The 14,001-nt window shown below is 39.6% G+C and overlaps 1 protein-coding gene across 4 annotated transcripts; it reads left to right on the forward strand.

Annotated features, from left to right (window-relative positions):
* The first annotated feature begins 6,248 nt into the window (after nt 1-6,248).
* On the forward strand, nt 6,249-8,895 carry dpm3 (dolichyl-phosphate mannosyltransferase subunit 3, regulatory). Of its 4 annotated transcripts, XM_023839739.2 has the most exons (3): nt 6,276-6,298; nt 6,654-6,714; nt 8,229-8,895. In XM_023839739.2, exon 3 carries the CDS (start codon nt 8,277-8,279, stop codon nt 8,553-8,555), a length of 279 nt encoding a protein of 92 aa, XP_023695507.1. In that variant the 5' UTR covers nt 6,276-6,298; nt 6,654-6,714; nt 8,229-8,276; the 3' UTR covers nt 8,556-8,895. The 4 variants fall into 4 exon arrangements, with proteins under 4 accessions (XP_023695506.1, XP_023695507.1, XP_023695508.1 ...); XM_023839738.1 differs by lacking the exon at nt 6,654-6,714 and having other exon boundaries at nt 6,249-6,298; XM_023839740.1 differs by lacking the exon at nt 6,654-6,714 and having other exon boundaries at nt 6,284-6,380.
* The last annotated feature ends 5,106 nt before the right edge of the window (nt 8,896-14,001 follow it).

Raw genomic sequence — 14,001 nt, forward strand, 5'->3', positions numbered from 1 at the left:
TCAGTGTTTCAGTTTTTTCTCATGATTTACTTAGTAGGCTGATCCCTCCACCTGCCCGCCCAACCTTTGATATAAGTAGGCCCTACTTGCTTTGGTATGAGTTGCCAACTCATCTGCTGTCTCCTAACTGTTGTGTCTGCCAGAGCTGCTTGTGTGTAGGCTTCCTGTGTGGCCATAGTGAGGGAGTGAAAAACAGAGGCTTTCACAGAGCAAAGCGCCGTTCCCACAGTGTAGCAGTCACGCATACTGTTACTCTCACTGAGAACAAAGGAACACGCGAGCCAGAAACAAGAATGAGCCGACTTTTCTTTGTCCAAACAATGTTTATGCGTATCCTGTACGCCCCTCTGTGTGTTCTTTGAATAAGTGGAAGTTTCATACTACATCCCCACAGTACATTAGTGTCTGATCACACTGCTTCTTAGGTAATAAATCGTTTAAAATTATATTATTCCAAAATGTATTATAGTTTGTCTACATCACAATAAATTTGCACAATTATACACAAAACATAACATAATCATATATAGTTCCCTCCAACAGTGAGGCCAATTCCTTTATTTTTGCTGTACACTGAAAACATTTGGGGTTGGCATTAAAAGATGAATATGAGACAGGAGATCAGTAATTCAGCTTTTATTTTCGGGTATTTACATCTAGATATGTTAAACAACTTAGAAGATATCATCGTTTGTAATGGAACACCAGATTTTTAGGTGAGCAAAAGAATAGATTAGAGTGAACAATACTTAATATTTAGTTGCAAATCCTTTGCTTGCAATAACTGCATCATTTACAACAGAATATGCGTGCTGTCCTACTATATTATACAAAATACTTTTAAAATTTCTTTTCATGCCATCCTGATCTTTTTGTTATATCAGTTCTTCTGACCAGATCGCAATTAATTTTGTTTTACATCGTTTATTGTTGTTTTCTGAGTTTCCAACTGTTTTCAAGATGCCATTTATATTGTGTTTCAGCAGCAGGCTATTTGTATAACCAACTGACATAAGGAATTTCAAGTCCCACCCCAAAATACTGAAATACCAAAGAAGTACAAAAGAATTTCCCTCGGGATAAATAAAGTTCTTCTTAATCTTAATCTTAACCCTATAGCGCCATATGTATCATATTTGATACAAATATTTCTAAGACCTCTACGTCAGTAATAGGATTACCCCTTTCCTCAAAAACCCGTTGTATATAATCCTATACCTGTCTTTTACCCCCTGGTGGATGACTTATGTACTGCAGGTGGAAAACGTCTCTTTTTTTTAAAGAATCAAAGACGGCTGCACGCAGGTTGTAGCCGGCAGGATTTTCACGGGATAAGAAGTCCTATTTTTGGAACAGTTACCGTAGGCGCAATTTAGCGAAAATTGATTATATTTCAAAATTAGCCTTTATTAGTGTGAAACAACTCATAATAACTTAATATATCATGAAATATTTTATTGAAAAACGTTGGTGAAAATTGTGTATCAAATATGATACTATGGGTATGTAAATGTATTTTATTTGTCAATGCATCAATTGTTGTTTTAGTCAATTTCGTGATCAAATTTGTATTATTTATACCATAATACAAACAACAACTAATATATTACTCAATTTAAGCTTGAGTATTTCTTCTAGTACACATTTTGAGAAGAATTTGACATTTATGCTGATCGCAAATAGTCAATATATAGCTTGTAAACGTAACGATGTATTCTTTGTATTATTCTGATTTGTATATTTAGACAGCAAAAAGTACAGTGTAGAAGATATCTTGAATATGATAATTGATGGAAACCTGGAGCAGTTAGGGGAGAAAGATGATGACAGTAGTGAAGAATGGAGTCCTAAGGGAGTGCCTAATAAAGAGGGATCAGATAGTAGTGATGAAGATATGAGTGATGAAAGTGTAGAAGAATCAGACACACCAGTACAGTCAAAACAAAGCACAACAGAGCAGTCAGCAGGGCAAAGTGAAAAAGAAAGAGTACAGGTGGAGAAAAGTGCCATTTGATCCTCCAAATATTGAGTTTGATGGATATATTGATGTCTCAGAATGGACTCCCTGCATGTATTTTAATCAGTTTATTACTGATTAAATGATTCAGGAAATTCTGCTGTGCCTCTTGATATGAGAAAGGATTGTGTTGACCATTTACCAACATGTAAAACAAGACAGATATGCCCAGGAAGCCACTTCTCACATATCTACTGTGCAAGATCCAAAGTCAACCTTTGTCTAAACCAGGGGTGCCCAATCTTATCCGCAAAGAGCCAGTGCGTATGCGGGTTTTCGCTGCAACTCCCTAATTAGATTACTAATTAGAGGACTAATTGGCTGAAGAGTCCTCACACCTGGGTTTGAACAGCTGACCTACAGGTTATCCCAAAAACCTGCATACACACCGGCCCTTTGCGGATAAGATTGGCCACCCCTGGTCTAAGCAAAAACAGAAATTTTTGGCCTTCCATGAAAAGTAAGCATGAGAAATCACCCCACACAAAAGATGAACCACTGCCATGCCTCTAGATGTGATCAATGTGAGAAAAGATGGCCACTGACCATTTACTAACATAGGAAACAAGACAGAGATACAAGCACTGCCCAGGAAGACAGAAAGAAAGCCCAAAAATGTTGCAAAATACTCATAAAAGTTGTCAAATGCTGTAAAACATGTTTAAGTATGCCAAGTGTTTTGTAAAGGCACACAAATGTATCTTTATGGTTGACAAAATATGATCTGTACATGTCCAGAAATACCTGTTGAATCAAATATGATACAAAAAGAAAAATGGGTTATCCAGGTCATATTTCAATTTTTTTTTTTGTTTTGTTAAAAGCATCCAGAAAACAGTTCAGTCTCTGAAAATTAGAATTTTCTGGCAATTATTTAATAATGCAGGCTTTATAGGGTTAAGTACCCCAGCTGGTTTGACACTTTTGGTACTGGTACTCGACTGGAAGTCAATGGAAGAGGGAAAGTACCAACTGTACCGTACCAAAAGTATGGTACTTGGTGCGGTGGAAAAGCACCCTTGGTTTTTATCCAAGACATTTGCCTCCATTGACTCTGCAAAGATCACACCATCATTGGCAAAGTCAGCATTAATGAATCTATCTTCACCAACGGATGTCCCACAGCCGCTGGACCCCACAATCCCACCCAACACCCATCCATACAAGCATTGAACAGAGTAGGAATAAGAACACACCCCAAAATCAACAGGGAGGAATGCAGAGGTTCTCGCTCCACTCTGCGCAGCACTCACAGTACCAATGTACAGACCAGCCATGATACCCAGCAAACTCGGGGGGATCCTGTGAAGTCTCAGGATGTCCCACAGGACAACTTGATCAACTGAGTCGAACGGCTTATTATATCGAAAAAGGTTGCCAATATTCACATTTGCATTTGATAAGAGCCTTCAGTGCCAGGATGCAGTCAACGGTAGATTCACCACCCATGCAATCTCTGCAGAACAGATTTAGATTTGTGTAACGCTTCAATTCCTCTCTAATGGGTCTAGCGACCCATGTCCATTTGTGTCACATGCTCACAGATCTCTTTAAGAAATGCTTCCGTATCTGCCCTCAGAGCCCTTGCAGCCCTCTGTCTCAGTTCCCAGTACAGACTAGAGTTGCCATCAAGCCGTCTGCTGCAGACTCCTCTTGAAAATATCCAGAATGCTCTGCGACATGAAGCATCTCCTTCTGGGAACACCGGCAAGATCAACACAATCTTCAGCAACCTTCAGGGTCTTGTCACGGCAGTCGCACCCATGTCTGCAAGTTCCTCACACAAACTGTGTGCAAACTCACAGCCTGATCTGGGAGTCTGGCCAGGTCCAGCCTCATTCTCCTAGTACTGTAGGTGGAAGTCTACTGGACCTAAGCTGAAACTTCAGAGTAGTAACAACAAATCTGTGGTCACAAACTGGGCACTGGACCCTGCAGTTTTGTAGGAGCCTCCAGTGTCTGCCCACAAGGATATGAACGATCTTCTTAACAACAGCACCAGTACTGGAGTACCGAGTCCAATGATTCAATCCAACGTTGTGGGATTATAGAAAAAAGGTTTCTAAACATTTTTTTTTTCTTTTGCAGAGTGACAGCAGTTAAATATTAGGTGTAATATTTTAGCATGTGATCTCAACTCCCTGGGTTTTGCAAGCTTTTCCTGTTCCTTACTTTTAATAAACTAAACATTAAGCTTCCCAATGGTGTGGTCTTTGTGAAAATGTGTAAATGCAGCATTTAAATATGATTACCTCAGTTTTTTTTTGCAATTTTTAGTTACACTGAGATTTCTCCTGCTGAGTTGACTGACTTTTTCTCCTCTCCATGTTACTGGGGAAACCGTACATTTCTACAGCTTTCTCTCAGTGACTGGAGCATCCCCATGTAGCACAGCAAACCATGGTGGAGATTATATGCAAAGAAAACATGAATCCAAAGCAATAAACAGCAGCAGTACACTCTGTAACCAAAGTAAGCCTAGAATATGTCAACAAGGCAGGTAACCTTAACCGGTAATAATAACGAAGTTTATATTTTAATATACATTGATGTGACTACATACACAAGTTAGTGGGCTACATCAGTATTGTAATGACTATTAATTAACAGAAATCACTGTTCTATCTCTCTGTGTTTAATGCATTCAAATGGCCCGCCAAGCACTTCCTGGAACTATTTGAAGTCTACATGAACCACATGACAATCAAGTATTTAGAATTTCTGTTGACACGACTCTCTCCACATCTCTGCATATAACTTGTGTCAGATAAGAAGAATATCCTATAGTTCAGGGGGGTGTTCCACAAAGCAGGATTTCTTGCTTAGTCAAATAACTTGTTGGATTTAAGGTAGTCTAGGCTAAATGAACCTTATCTTCTTTCTCTTACATTTAGCCCAGACTACTTTAAATCTGATGTTACCCACCTAAGCAAGAAGTCCTCCTTCGTGGAACACCCTCCAGGGGTAGCCAGTTTTATCCAGAAAGAACCATTGTGTGTGTGCAGGTTTTTGCTTCAAGTCCCAAATTAGATGATAAATTATAGGACTGATTAGCTAAAGAGTTCTCACAGCTGGGTTTGAATGGCTGACGTAAAGGTTATTCCAAAAACCTGCTTACATATTGGGGGGTATTTTTCATGTAGCTGGGTTAACTTAAGCCAGGGGTGGCCAATCTTATCCGCAAAGGGCCGGTGTGTATGCAGGTTTTCGCTGCAACTCCCTAATTAGATTATTAATTAGAGGACTGATTGGCTGAAGAGTCCTCACACCTGGGTTTGAACAGCTGGCCTACAGGTTATCCCAAAAACATGCATACACACCGGCCCTTTGCGGGTAAGATTGGCCACCCCTGACTTAAGCCAAATGTCATGATTGTCCAATTGGAATGCACCTTGCCTAAACTCCTATTGCACAATCATTACTTCTAGCTTAAGGTAATCAAGCTAACTGAGAAATTCTGCTTTATGGAACAGCCCCCCCCCCCCCAACTTTGTGAAACACCTCCTGGCCCTTTGAGGATAAGATACTCTGCTTATGCTGTAGTTAATAGTTATTTGGGAGGGACAGTTTGCAGCAGCAGGCCAATAAGTGTCATTGTTTCCCTGAAATCCAATGAGAAATTGTAAGGACATGCTGAAGATAAACTCAGATCTTATTCTCCGTGACATACAGACATATATTTATGTGAGAGCAAGCTTGGCAGCAAAGGGCAGCCACCTGCAGCACCAACCATGGAGCCGAGGGTCAAGGGCCTTGTTCAAGGGACCACAGACATGTGACTATTCTGCCGAAGCCGGGCTCAAACTGGTAAACTTCCGATCACAAGCACAGTGGCTTAGCCTGCTGAACTACACACTGGTACATACATTCCATAGTCAACCATCTCTGTCTTGTTGTTCTTGTTATTCAGTTGTACCTCATTGTAAGCACTGTGTGTTCTTTGTATGTGTCACGTGTAAAGACTTTTCTTTGCTATGAATCTATTATCCTACAGCATGTACATGTTAATGCGAGAAGAAAGGTGCGAATACATACCAAAACATACTCCAAATGCAAAAGGGAAACAGATGGCAAAAGCTGATTCTGATTTGCTGAATAATTCACCTTAAAGAACACGGAAGCTAGAATTTGAATGAACTGGCTTTTCTTTTACAACATAAATCTCAGTTTCAGTCAAATGAGAATAGAGAGTATGACATGAGCTTGTTGAAATGCCAAGTAACTACAAATCCCACAATTCACTCTAGGTCCGTGACGTCATTCACATGGGACTGGGAAGTGGTAAGCCGATTAAAGACGGCGGTAGCTGTGGTAGTTTTTTATTAATTGAAACATGTTACATAGTTTCTCTTGGGTTTACTGGGTATGTTCCCGGAATGCTTACTTAATACACGAAATACATTGTTGTATATGTGCAAGGGAAAATCTCGAATAAGGTAGCTGCCGTTAGCTAGCTAGCTAGATAAAGTGACGTGGAGCTTCTTAGACCTGACCGGACTTCTTTAGTTTACTGTATACTGATGTAGTATTTAATGTCTACATTTTTATGTGTGCAGTGAATTAATCTCGATATAGTGTACTTTTTTTTTTTTTTACTGATTACACATACAGCTCTGTATTTGCCATATCCCAACAGATGTATCATGATTTGGACATCCCGACGCTTCTGCCAAACTTTAACACCCAGCCCTTGTTGTGTGAGATCTTTCGTCCGGCTTTCACTTGCTTAGATGCACCTAAACTGATATTTAAGAAATATCATCGCATCAGTCAGATATTAGATGCAGTATCAAATACATGGCTGTGAAATTCAGCATAGGTTGAGGACTCCTGACAGCACTGATCGAATGGCAAACCTAGTTGTCTTTTCATCAGTTAAGACTCACTCGGCTTCACTTAAAATGTACTAGTAAAAATGATCTTACTAGTAAAAAATTACATTTTTGCTATTAAGAATATCTTGAGATCTATTAATCAATTTTGACTAATACGAATCATTTTTAGTAGGAAGAACTATATTGTTACTAGTAAAAAAAATATATATTATGGATTCCTATAACTGAGTTTTAACTAGTAATACGTTACCATTGACTGCCATAGAATTTCCTGCTTTTCTTATCCTAAATTCAATTTTTGCTAGTAAAAAGTCGTATTGTACATATCTTTAATTCAGTTTTTACTAGTAAGTTGTAGTAGATATTTGTTATTTCAGATCTCTAAAATATTACTGCAGATATCTATGATTACATTTTTACTAATACGAATTGAATTATGTATATGTAGACCTGGATTTGTGACTAGTCAAAATGCAGAAGTAGATATCTGCAATTTGAGCTTGTACTAGACAAAATTGAATTAAAGATATCAACGATATGACTTCTGGAATTTTGGATGTGACAGGCAAAAATTCAATGAAAGTGAATGGTTATATATGAATAAAAATTACATATTTGTAGTATTATTTTTCCTAGTAGAAATACAGTTCCTATTAATTTGAATGATCATTCTTACTAGTAAAAACTGAATTTATATTAGGTAGAATCTTATTTTTATTATTAAAAGACAATTTGTCTTGCCATACTGATCACATTGTATGAGCTTAACCTAATGCTTGTGGTTTGAGAGGCTCTATGTGGGAGTTTTAAGCCCCAGGCCTGGGGTGTCAGTTACTGCTGCAGAGAAGAGACCCTGTATCTCTGTGCCCTAAGTAACATGAGCACACAAGTAGATGATCAAAAATATATTTATTAAACTGATAGAAATCCCATGTACGGTAGCTGCCAGTTAGCAGGCCAGCTAACGTGGTGTAGAGGTTGCCAATCCTGATGGCTCTACTCACGGTTTTTTCTGCTGTATCATTCGTGTCGGAGTTATGTTTGTCTTTGCACTTGGTCTGTTACATTACATGTATGTTTGTCTGTGCTGTATGTACCTTGTTGCTGTATGCAAAAAATATCCCCCGAGATCAATAAAGTTTGTCTAATGTAATCTGTTTGATTGACAAATAGAAAACCAACAGGTTGAAACTTTACTTTTTAATACAACTGAAGTAAAGGTATATTTAGGCATGCAGCCTCAGCTGACCCAGCATCTGAATGTTCAGTTAACTCAGGAGTTTATAGCTTGCAGCTTTTGCCAAATACATTTGGAGTAATAGAGATAAATACAATTTTCCGGGTAAACTTGTTGAAATCCTGTTTCACTTTGCCAGGTCCACTCGTGATCCTGAGATCCCCACATCCCATTTGGACTCTTCATCATGACCAAACTGCTGGAGTGGTTGCTGGGCATCTCGGTGGTGATGAGCACTTGGGGGCTGCTGACTTTCGACCTGCTGGACCTGAAGCTGCCGCCGGTGTACAAAGAGGTGGCGTGGCCCATGCCAGTCTACCTGCTGGTGGTGTTTGGCTGTTACTCTCTGGCCACGGTGGGCTACAGAGTTGCTACCTTTAACGACTGTAATGAAGCCTCCCAGGAACTGCAAGCCCAGATCAAGGAAGCCAAGAAGGACCTTCAGAAGAAAGGACTGAAGTTCTGAACTGTAGTCTGTGATATGAGATCACATTCCTTCTTTGGAAGATGACATTGTCCCTGGAGTATCCAGTAGGACTTGGCATTGAGATGTGCAGTAGAGCGATGTTGTGTTTCCAAACTCTCCTTATGAATCTCATTGTCCTGTGGGACAGATGAACTGAAAGTCTGGTTGTTCTGTGACAGGAATCAGTCACTTGTTATGTGTTAATGCAGTTGTCTGTATCTATAAAGAGAAGTTTCTACGTTTTTTGTGTGTATGATGAATAAATCCAGATATAATCAGTGCATCCCAAAACTTAAAAAAATGTGTAGCATGTGTAGCTGAATATACAAGTACTAGCACTTATTGTGGTCTGAGTAATAATCATTGAGCTTCATTATTTGCAGAAATATGAATATGTATTTACCATATGCCTTGGTTTGGGCATCCTCTCGCTTCTGCCTGTCACTAACAGCCAGTCATTGCCGTGTGAGATGTTTCGTCCGGGTTTGACTCACTTAGCTGCATCTGACCTGATACATAAGAAATATCATCATATGAATCGGATACTACATACAGGTGTCAGGTTTGTTAAATTCAATGAAGGCTGAGGTCTCCTGATGGCACATATCTCACCCCAATAGCTTAAATTAATGCTTGTTGTTTGAGAGGCTGTTGGGGTGTAGAAACCAGGAAGGGGGTAAGCAGGGATGAGGGGACTGTGGCTCTGTGTGGGTGTTGTCTGCAGTGTCAGTTACTACTGCAGAGAGAAGAGGGTCGAACCAGCCCAAGCGGCATCACTGTGGCATCTGCAACATGAGAAGATGTGAAGTGAGTATGCGGAGGACACAGAATATGTTAGGAGAAAAATAAATGTGTGCTTCAATGCTTACAGTCCACGCAGGCATCTGTATTCACAGCCATAATCGCCTGTTTTAAGGCTGGAGGCTGCAGCTTACTGCTGGGAGGGTGATGTCATGCATTTCTCTTAGAACCTGTGACGTATGAATGGGGAGGTTAGGGATCAGGGTTAGATATGCAACTAAGGCATGGAAAACTAGTGAAGAAGACAGCAAAGACCTATGCAGGGCGTCTACAAGCAATGTGTCTTCATGTCCAACAGCCTGACACATTTGCTCTGTAGTTTGTCGGATTAGGGTTTAAGGTTTTTTATTAATAATAATATTACTTTATATAACGAATCTGAAAATATTTGTATGCAGTTTGGTATTTTACTAAAGCGATATGAAGCCTAAATGTTCTGACTATTCTTAATCTTCATGCCACCTTAGAAAGCTGAAGTTCAGCCCAGATGGGGCCCTAACCCACAATACCAGGCTTAGGAGCACACTGCCTTATTCTAGAGACCACACAGTTACGGACCGCTGGCTGTGCTCTTTTGTCCGAGCTCACATTCCCAAAGAGACTGCTGATGGTGAATAACACTTAAAATCAATCAGTGCCCAGCTGTCAAATATGCCCTGTAGCAGGGTGTTTAACAAGCAATTTCTACATTCCTGGCTGTTGGAAATACAATAGGCTTGAGCTGCATGCTTTCAGTATGCCTGTGGGACAAAGTGGCCTGTTCCCATGGCAACACTTCTAGGCCTACTGCATTGGAACAGCGTGGGGGAGGCTCTTCTAGTTCCAGAGTCTCCTGCCCTGGTCTGGCTGAACTTGCATCTGCTTCTGTCTGAGTTACCCTAGATAACTGACTTAATTTGCTGTAAGATTACAGCCAGCAATTGATGACTTACAAATAAGCCAATAAATGCACATATTTAAAATGACTGTTATTCAGGTGTTATAGGCAGTTTCAATAAATCAACCCCCCTGGGGTGAGCATCATTCATAGGCCGTAAATAACATTCACATGTTTACACCCTAATTGCAGCCTAATCTCTTTACCTTTTCAGAAACGGCTTCATATTTTTTGTGATCAATGGGTTTCTTTGATGTTCTACAAAATAGAAGTGACAAGTAAGGCCAGCACACCCAAGGCTATTCAGTTTCAGTGTTGAAGGTTCTAGTCGTAGGTCAGCTGAGAGGACCAGGCAAAGAAACACAGGGTTTTGAAAAGGACCCAAACAAGCAGATTGAGACCTGCAGAGAGGAACGAGGACTGGCAAAGAATAATGATAGAGGAGATCAGGAAATGAATGAGAGTCAAGTATAAATATGAAGCTTGACTGTGAATTACGGTATAAAAAGTATATGAATGAACAGCTGAAGGGCAAAATACTGCAAACGTCAGCTTTCAAAAGCTCCGCGACCTAACAGGGCATCACCATTGGCTCTTTCTTAACTTGAACAATATTAACTGGCAAGAAAAAAAATGCCCCTAAATGTAATAGTTATTGATTCACCATTACACCCTTATTGCTGTTCACCCTGTAGTGCTACATTTTGATATATGCCAACTGATTTGCATCATTATAAAGATACAGTGGTACCTCAGTTTTCGAACTCATTAGAACTCGAATTTCTTAAAAGTCGAACCAACCAGTTTGAAAAAAAATGACCTAGAGCTCGATCAGAAACTCAGAAGTCAAACCGTGAACGCCGATCTAAGATAACTTGTACGCGCGGGGAAATGAGTCACGTGGCACGTCTCTCAGCGGAAACAAAGGGTAACGCTTCAGTCTCAGCCTTGCATTCGCTGTGGTAGCATCATGCATGTTTGCACTAGCTGAATACGTATATTTAGACAGTAAAAGTACAATGATAAACAGTAACAGCAATTATTATTATATAATAAAATACATTGAAAAATAAAGATTTCTTATTCATTATTTTAATATTAATAATAAACCATTAATACATTTAATTATAATAATATTGTCGTGCCGAGCGAGGATGGAACGGAGACAAAGGCGCAGACGTTAGGGTATCTGGGAATACGGGGTTTACAGGTAATACAGGTAAGGCAGGAAAAACGCAGATGGACAATACAATGACCGGACTGGGGAAACAAACTTCAACGCGGATGAAATACAGAGGGCTAATGAAAACAACCAGAAACAGCTGATCACATGGGGATTCCACACGAGGTTAACGAGGGTGTGTGGCACACGGAAGGAGCGGATGATCGGGGCAGGACACATTGTTTTTTTTTTTAACTTTACACATTGTTTGGATACATTTATTTTCTTACTTTACAAATGATTGTTTTGCTAAATGTGCTTATATGTGTTTAGTACAGTATGGTCTTCTTGTTTTATCTGGTTCATTTTGTGTTTAAATGCTAAAAAAACATATTTAGGTGTAATTTTTTTGGGGGTCGGGAACCAATTAATTGGGTTTCCATTATTTCTTATGGGGAAAACTCGATTAGAACTCGAACTTTTTAGGATTCGATCCGGAGTTCTGAACAGATTAAGTTTGAGTTCTGAGGTACTACTGTACTAGCTTTTATTTCAATGACTGTAGCTAGTGATTAAGGACAAAGAAGTGGTAGCTAGAGAGGGGAAGCAGTGAGACGACGAGGGAAATGGAAGAAAGAGGAGATCTCAGAGCTCGTGTTCCACAGGCACAATGGCTCTCAGGTCATGTGAACCCCCCCATTCATCGGCCTTTACTTTTAGTTCATCGGAGCAGCTGATGCAAGTTCAACATTTTTGTACAAGTAGTTTCAAGTGACTTTTTTCTTTAATAAAATGTTCTGAGGTCCTTCCTCTTGGTTCCTGTGTCTTGCTTGTTTCTTCTCCATGTAAAAATCGGATCGGATCCATCTAACTGGGTGGTGAAGAGAGCAACATGTGTTTCCCTCATCTACACATGGATCTGCACAAAAGTGCAACAAAGCTAACAAAGTACAGGTGTAACTGCAATGCATTTAGCGCTTAGCTAACAGACAAGCCTCTGTTATAATGTACTACACAGGTCTTCAGTACAGCTAATTTACAGAACAGGCAGCTAAAGCTAAAGCTGATTATTCCAACCTCGACTGAATATCAAATCTGTTGTCATTTGCCTTCATGCATTTGTCAGAATTTACTGAGATATGATTGGTTGCTCAATAACAATCAGTCCCTGTGGGAGTTTTTTGTGATTGTTGCAGCCAAAAAATTTGCAACTGCTTTTCTCAAAAATTATCAAAATTCGTGATTCTACTTACAAAGTTTTATGTGCATTTTTGCATAAATCAGCAAAATAAGTTCAGAATTTTATTTTTTAAACTACTGCCAGTGAAGAAAGAAACCTATGTAATTACTTTCTTTGTATATTTATTTTTATGTCACATTAAAAAAAAAATCACATTTCAGTTCTCATTTTTATTTCCACTCAATTTTATTTTTACTATCATTATGAAGGTGGCATTATGAGATAAAAGCTACTTTGGAAAACCATCATTCCAAAATACATCAATGTGAAAAGTTTAACTTTGTCGTGAAATATCCACCCATCCATCCATTTTCTGAAACCGCTTATCCTATTCAGGGTCACGGGAGGTCCGACACCTATCCTGGAGTGTATAGGCAAAACACACACATGCACACACACAGAGTTCTGGAAAAAAGTAAGAAACCACTTTATATATATTTTTTTAAATCTGCATTCTTAAGTCCTGCTTTAATCCTGGTTCTGCTGGCAGAGGCTACACTGCACAGCAGGATACTTCCAGGCTCAAGTCAGCAGTACACAAGAACAAGGTGAAGCAAGAGACACTGGTAATGACCAAAAACCAGCCAGGTAGAGGGAAGAAGCGACTTTCTAATGCCAGGGATGGCTGCCAACTTATCCAACAGGGTCTCATGAATTAGAGGATGACACAAAGTGACCATCAAAACGAATGGGAAATGTGAAGTGGTGTGAAGTTCACTGCTAGGACTCCTAGAAGCCTTTAATTAAAGACCCATAAAGCAAAGAAGAAGCCCATCATCAATGAGAAGCAGGGAAGAGCCAGGCTGGAGTTTGCAATAAAAAGTATATTTTACTCGGACGCATTCCCATAAACTGGAAAATAGGTGAAACTAAAAATGTTGCTGTCGCCTCTTAATTTTTGATGAAGCAGGAGACACTGGGAACGACCAGAAACAAGCCAGGTAAAGGACGGACGTGATTTTCTAATGACAGAGATGACAGTTTATCATGAATGATAAAATGGCATCAAGTAACCTTCAAAAAGATTGGAAATGTTAAGTGGTGTGAAGTGCACTGCTAAGACAGTTCGTATCAGGCTCCTAGAGGCAGGATTGAAGTCCCATAAAGCAAGGAAGAAGCCCTTCATTAATGAGAAACAGAGGAGAACCAGGCTGTAGTACATAAAAGCACATCCATAAATTGCACTGTGGTCTCTTAATTTTTTCCAGAGCTACACACACACACACACACACGTAGGGTAAACATATCCTCATGGGGACCGCTCATTCATTTCAATGGGAAAAATGCTAACTCTAACTATGACAACCTTAACCCCTACCCTGCCCTAACCATAACTATAAGTAACCTAACAAAATACAAGAGTTTT

This window comes from Paramormyrops kingsleyae, chromosome 23 (assembly GCF_048594095.1).
Source record: "Paramormyrops kingsleyae isolate MSU_618 chromosome 23, PKINGS_0.4, whole genome shotgun sequence".
In the NCBI taxonomy this organism is placed as follows: domain Eukaryota; kingdom Metazoa; phylum Chordata; class Actinopteri; order Osteoglossiformes; family Mormyridae; genus Paramormyrops; species Paramormyrops kingsleyae.

Excerpts from the sequence above, each read along its gene's own strand:
- dpm3 (XM_023839738.1), top strand. The coding sequence starts at position 8,277 with ATGACCAAACTGCTGGAGTGGTTGCTGGGCATCTCGGTGGTGATGAGC.